The 7,249-nt window shown below is 38.2% G+C and overlaps 1 protein-coding gene across 1 annotated transcript in view; it reads right to left on the reverse strand.

The window, feature by feature from the left end:
• The window catches only part of GRIK3 (glutamate ionotropic receptor kainate type subunit 3), a 379,534-nt gene extending 375,622 nt beyond the window's left edge, over positions 1–3,912 (reverse strand). The window contains exon 1 of the mRNA XM_069972662.1: positions 3,798–3,912. Within this exon, the coding sequence (XP_069828763.1) occupies positions 3,798–3,912 (115 nt within the window). The remainder of the gene's footprint in view (positions 1–3,797) is intronic.
• Between the last annotated feature and the right edge of the window lie 3,337 nt (positions 3,913–7,249).

Below are 7,249 nucleotides of genomic sequence, written 5' to 3' on the forward strand. Positions count from 1 at the left end.
AGATAGATAGATAGATAGATAGGAGATAGATAGATAATAGATAGATAGATAGACAGATAGATAGATAAATGATAGATAGATAGGAGATAGATGATAGCTAGCTAGCTAGATAGATAGATAGATAGATAGATAAATAGATAGATAGGAGATAGATAGATAGATAGATATATACAGTAGATAGATAGATAGATAGATAGATAGAAGATAGATAGATAGATAGATAGATAGATAGATAGATAGATAGATACATAGATAGATAGATAGATACATAGATAGATAGATAGGAGATAGATAGAGAGATAGATAGAGAGGAGATAGATTTTCACTTTATCCTCTCACTACTATGACCAGTTCAGTTTGTGGTCTCTTACTGAACATTATTAACCCTTTATAAACTAATCATTCTAACGTTATGACCAAAATGCTACACTCCTACACATCTACAACCCTATAACAATAATATAATAGAACAAAAAGAAGAAGAGTATGTATGGCCAATGGAGCCAAATCCTTGGTTGTAAAGATAATGTTTTATTGTGGGCATTAAAGCAAAAGCAAAACAGCAGATGATAGCGTCTGTATAGAGGAAAAAAAGCCAGATTGGAGAAATAAGAGTGGAAATTTCAAAAGGAATTAATAGTCATAAATGTAAAGAATAAGATGCAAATAATATCATTGGGAAGAAGCCTGGCTTCTCCCCCCCCCCCCCGCCCCCCCCCCCCCCCCCGGCCATAAAATGGGATATGCTTTTTATTGCAGATTCCATTTAATATACAAAAAAGGAAAAAAATCTGTTTATAGAGGGCAATGCTCGGAGGTTCCAGTAGAGAACACAGTGAATGTGTTCTTGGTGTGATTGCCAGGCTCTACAGGTTGAGATGTCACAATGTACCACATCCATCAGGGATCTCTGCTTTGATGTATCACAGCTTAGAGAAGTCCAAAGACAAGACAGTCATGAACACAAGCCCATTCATATCAATAAAGTATATATATATATATATATATATATATATATATATATATTTGGGCAGAGTATAGATATGGAGATACAGTGGTGGCAGAATAGATATGAAGATATTGTGTGTAACGTTACTTATTGCTTTAATAGCCACTCTACAATGCTCATACCCATGCTGATCCGTATTCACTTTACATGTTATTATACTGTAGGGGTGGAAGCATCTTTTTCTACCTTGTTATCCCAAAATTCTAACAACAAAAAAAATCAAGAATACAGCAACATGTAAAGGCGTTAGATGTACAGTATCATGGATGTTTAGTCTGGCACTATTCATTCTAAAACAATGGTGAAACCTATGGGGATTGATAGTTTCTATTTGATACTTTACGTACTTTAAGCACTGTTATATACAGTAATAAAATCAAATGTAGTATATACTATAAAAATAGGAAATGGAGAAGGATCAGCTTTCCAGCCCCATTTATAGACTAGGCTACAAGGTTACCCCTATTTGATCTCTGACCTACTTGGTGAATTCAAGTTTCCTAGGAGCCTGAAGCATTTCATTTTCTTTTTTTGGCCTCAGCTGCTGATCTCTCGCTACCATTGTGCCAGATCCTTAGCTGTACATGGATGACTTCCTAGTGTATCATATTGTATAGAGAGAAATAATGAATCACTGTTTCTTCTCTGATTTGATCAACACATTATTAAACTATGTACTGCCAGTCAGAATTTTACTGCATTAAAAGGATCAGTACAGGATGTAGTTGGAATATATATATATATATATATATATATATATATATATATATATATATATACACATTTCCTATTGTCCTTTTCACATAAATTCACTATATCCGGTTTTGCAGGTGGCAGAAGAGCAAGAATTACTAGGTGACTATTTGTATTTCTCATAGACTGTCATAGTAATAAGTAGCCTAAAATGTACATAGTCAATGACCCTTTCATGGACTGTCCACATTATAAATGCTCCTCATCCTCAGCTGAGGATAAAACACAGTCTCGGTCCACTAAGATGTGTACCTTCTTTTTTGTTTTCGCTGTATTTCGCCCACTTTATAGGTCACTCCAGCATTCTACACCTTTAATGCTGCAGTCTATTCATTGTCATAAACTCTCCACAAAGTATCAAAGGCATTTCCCCTTAGAATTTCTGCTTAATAAATCCCTTACAAAAGCAGAGACTTATTTCAGCACCTGCTCCTTGAAACCCGCTTTTTCCTTTCAACATTGTGAAAAAGACATAAAAAATGTTTTGTTTAAGATGAAATCTATTTCCTAAACAGAAGACCACCTGGAGAATGGCTTTCCTATAGAAAGATTCTCGCTGGATAAGAACCTTACAGTCAATAAGTGTTCTGACAAAGCCTTAAAAAAAAACAAGGTATGGTGAAATAAAAATTCTATAGCGATAAAGAAAAATAAACAATATATCCTTATAACAAACAATATAACCTTATAATAAACAAGTAACCTTATAATAAACAATATATCCTTATAATAAACAATATAACCTTATAATAAACAATATAACCTTATAATAAACAATATAACCTTATAATAAACAAGTAACCTTATAATAAACAATATATCCTTATAATAAACAATATAACCTTATAATAAACAAGTAACCTTATAATAAACAATATAACCTTATAATAAACAAGTAACCTTATAATAAACAATATAACCTTATATTAAACAACTAACCTTATAATAAACAATATAACCTTATAATAAACATAACAGCTATAAATATTTATCATTAACCGTTTCTTACTTTGTAACGACTCTATCTATCTATCTATCTATCTATCTATCTATCATCAATATTCATATAAGGGTCACTACAAGTAGGTCACCTACAATATGGACATACGTTCTTTGGGCCAAGTGGGCACCATACTCTTTATCCAAATAACTGATGGGTCTGACACACACAAAGCCTTCATCCTAAGTTGCGATGAGATCTGTAGGACTGTCCTATCTCAGTATCTAATAAAATGCAGATGTTAACCTAATTTGCTAGAGCCTGTCCTTGGGGAACCAGGGGATTAATAGATACCCAAGGTCAATAAGTGAAGACAGCCCAGTTGACAACCTTAACAGGATTTGGAGCATGGAAGCTTCTTGCAATCCTACTTTGTCGCTTTCCCAGCAGATTAACTTTGTGTTATTCATTCAGAAACAGCTAACAATTGCCGTGACTTACAGTATCACGGACTAACACAGTCCTGGGTCCACACAACACTAAGCGGAAGACGTTACCAAGAGCAGGAATCCCATTGCTTAGGATAATGGGCTAAAACCATTACCATTGTTTAGAGACTAGACATGATATCAGAAAGGATCACTGTACTTAACCATCTGCAGGCTCCCAACCTAGATGATGTACATTGGGGGGGAGGATGTGCCAGGTGGCCTTATGGAGAGGTAAGGGCTTTATTGTGCAGCTCCACAACTTTTTAGAAAGCATTGCTTTAACTGCTATAAAAAATGATGGAAGTGCCTATTATACATATCCACCTGCATGCAGATACACAGGCATGGATACCATCCACAGCCATATCCTCAGGGACCTCTCACATAAAGTCTGCAGTGAGGGAAAGGCACAGCAAAATGCCAGGAAAATCCACTATCTGCAGACTGGGAAAAAACACAGTATACGTAAGTGACCGTTTTGGTTTTGAGTTTCCATTGTGGGACTAGTGGCCAGTTAACCCCTTGCTGGTCGCAGCCTCGCCGCTGATCCTTACCGAAGGACGGTCGAGAGACAAGTGACAAAAAAGAAGCATGCAGGACTTACCTATTCGGATAACATGTGGCATTCCTTGACAGTCCTGAAGCCAGAGGATGTAGCAGAGCAAAACTGCCCAGCATTCTAAAACCATACTCCTAAAAGAGAGCCAGTAATGGGTCATTGTTAGAAACCAAAATCCCCCTGAAGTTTTAGTTAATATGGGATTCCCTGGGACTTCCTTCTTGCTTTTAAGATTCCAGTGATAGCCCAAGACAGTCACAGCTGAATGCCTCTGCACTGCACATGTTAGCAGACTATCCCCAAGCCTGAGCAGCTGAAATCAAAGGTTAGATGATGTTTGTCCTAACCACACACAAAAAAAGCTTCCCTGTATGTGTTCTCCACTGGTTTCTGCTTCTCCCAGTCCCATTCACCTGCTGGAGACTAGATGCTTAGATTCAGTCCTCATTGATGCTATCAACTGGTCCTTAGCAAAGCTGTGGAGTGGAATCCCAGACATAGAGATCAGGAGCTCCCTGGGGCTTGGGAAGAAGGAAAGACAGATGCAGCAAAAGCCATCCTGCAGTTGAAGGAAGAAGAAGAAGAAAAAAAATATATAAATATATATATATATATATTCCCGTCTCTGGCTTCAGAGATTTAGCACAAGTGAGAGAATTGGACTGACAAAGGCAGACACACTCAGGCAGCCTGCCTGCTCCACATGCAAAGCAGCTACCATCTCATGACTGTGATTTGTTCAGTGAGAGAATACAATTCATTGCACTTGTGTGGAGTCTTAAGGGGTGGATGCGAGGACTGAGACAAACAAGAGGGTAATACTCGATTATTAGCAGTGTCCTGGACGTGGGGTGCAAGGGATGAATTTACACAGGGACCTTCTCCTCTTCTCCTTTTGGCAATGAGGTTACTTATTTGGTGCCTGCCAGCATTCGCTTGGCATTAACATTGTTGGGCTTTTTTTTTTTTTTTTTTTTTTTTTTTGGGCTTTGTGACACATGCAGAGAAAAATGAATATTGAGTTTTGCAGGTGCTAAGGAAGGTGTGGTTTATTGTTTCTAACTGATTCTTATTCATCAGGATGGGGATTTCATTCTGCATCTGTAAAGTGCTCCGTCTGATTGTAAATAGCAGCATTAATAATACCCTGACATTTCTCCCTGATTATTGTAATAGGACAGCGTGTTTTATGCTCTACATTCGAATGAGATAAACTCACAATGGAATATTGCAAAACACTAACTTGAAATATGCCCTGTAGGACAAAACGCATGCGGAATAGGCAACAAATGATTCATTTTTCCTAAAAAAAAAAAATAATAATAAAAAAAAGCAGAATTATATATATTTTTTTACCCGCAACTGATTCTGCTCTAACTGTTCCCAAGTGGGGGGGCGCATGCTAATCAAATATAATAATGGTATATATGCAGTGGCTGTGTAGATGAATACCCATGGGTATAGGGATCAATGATCAATTCCATGCCATGTGTAAGTGAATGAACCTTTTTATAGTATTACATGCAGTGTATAGATGTGAACACAATTGCAGTTGTGTCATCAACCATAGTGACTTCCTTTTTCTATGTTTTAGAACAATAAAAAAAATAATAATTATTATTATTATTATTATTACATTTGAGTTGCGTAACTCGAGCAACGAGCCCCATTGAAATCAAAGGGAGACTGGAGCACTTAACTAGTTTCCCCTTACTTGGCAGATCGGAGGGTGCCTGGTTAACTGACTGAATTTTTTCTATCCAATTTTTGTATATTTAGTCCCTTAGGGTGCTGGGAGTTTTTTTTTTTTTTTTTATATTTGTACTACTGTAATGACATGTCAGTATTGTAGCGTGGATATTTTAACAGTTTTGGAAGCAGCCATACTTACCTGTCCACGCCCACCGGCTCCAGTCCCCGGCTCATTGAGGGCTCACTCAGTCAATTAGCAGTGCAGCTGCAGTGTTGCATTGCAGTAATTGGCTTAGTGGGCTGTCAGTGAGTGGGGGAATGAAGCTGGTGCTGGAGGCCATTAGGAGGAGAGCGGACAGGTAAGTATGACTAGTGCTAACTATTGCATTTTTTCCTCAAATTTCTGTATATTTTGTCCCTTAAAGGGAAGTTTGAATTAAATATACAAAAATTAGAATAAAAAAATGTAATAGGTTTCTGCAAGACGCATTCAAAATCAGTCTGGATGCCTGCAATTGCCAATATCCCACCGGAGTTGTAATGCCTCTTGCAGAAACCTGTTACATTTTTTCGGTCACATTTTTGTATATTTAATTCAAACTTCCCTTTAAGGGACAAAATATACAGAAATTTGAGGAAAAAATGCAATAGTTAGAACTAGCCATACTTACCTGTCCACTCTCCTTCTAATGGTCTCCAGCACCAACTTCATTCCCCCACTCACTGACAACGCACTCAGCCAATTACTGCGATGTAACACTGCAGCTAATAATTGACTGAGTGGGCCCTCAATGAGCCGGGGACTGGAGCCGGTGGGTGTCCAGAGGAGCCTGGACAGGTGAGTATGGCCGCTTCCAAACTGTTAATCAAACTATGGTACTGACATGTAATTACAGTGGCACAAATATTTAAAAAACACTCCCAGCACCCTAGCGTGTTCGATCAAGCATTGAGCTTCATTGGGCACCTGATGCTCAATTGAACACTATGCTTGACCGAGCTCGACCACAAAATTGTGGACTCCTTTTCTGCTATATATTTGATCAAAAGGAGATACTCCAAGCCAAGGTCTTCTGCAATGCTCGGTATGCCCTTTTTACAATGAATAGCCTGAACACTTCACAAACTGTATAACCTAAATATTAAAGACAAAGTATCTGCAGAAACTCTCCCAAACTCATGCTAAAGTTTTGCATAGATTGCTTTTTCAGACGGCTTAGGAGTCCAGTGGGTGGCCCTACTCGGTGATACTTTTAAAAGGAAAGTTGTCAATCATGAGTGAATATGATGATTGCGCAAACAATGTAAGGCCATGTTCACACAATATAAGTTCCATATTAATCACGGCCGTTGTTGGTACGGAATATACGTTGTACCGCAGGCTGAAAGAATTTCGGATGGATTGTATACACCTGGTATGCACTCTGGCCGGGATCCGTAGCAGCACAGTAGAAAACTGACATGTCAGTTTTCTGTGGCTGCTATTCATTGAATAGCGACCAAAGAAAACCCTGTCAATGCACACTATAGAGTGAGCGGCTCCGGACGCACGCTACATTGTGCACAATGGGGAATTCTGATGCAGGCGTGCACGGATGAGCCCGCATCAGAACTCAATGGCGCTAGAGATGATGATCTTTTTTTGAGACCGGCCGGGTCATGGAACTGCCAGTCTCATACTACGTGTGAACATAGCCTGATAGGGTGTTCATGGGCAGTAACATCAACTGAAAAAGAAAACGTAGGTCCTGGCACTTGCATTAAGGATCCTTCAAATTTTTTTTTTACATGTATTAAATACATTA

The sequence above is a fragment of the Dendropsophus ebraccatus genome, chromosome 5, assembly GCF_027789765.1.
Source record: "Dendropsophus ebraccatus isolate aDenEbr1 chromosome 5, aDenEbr1.pat, whole genome shotgun sequence".
NCBI classification, from domain to species: domain Eukaryota; kingdom Metazoa; phylum Chordata; class Amphibia; order Anura; family Hylidae; genus Dendropsophus; species Dendropsophus ebraccatus.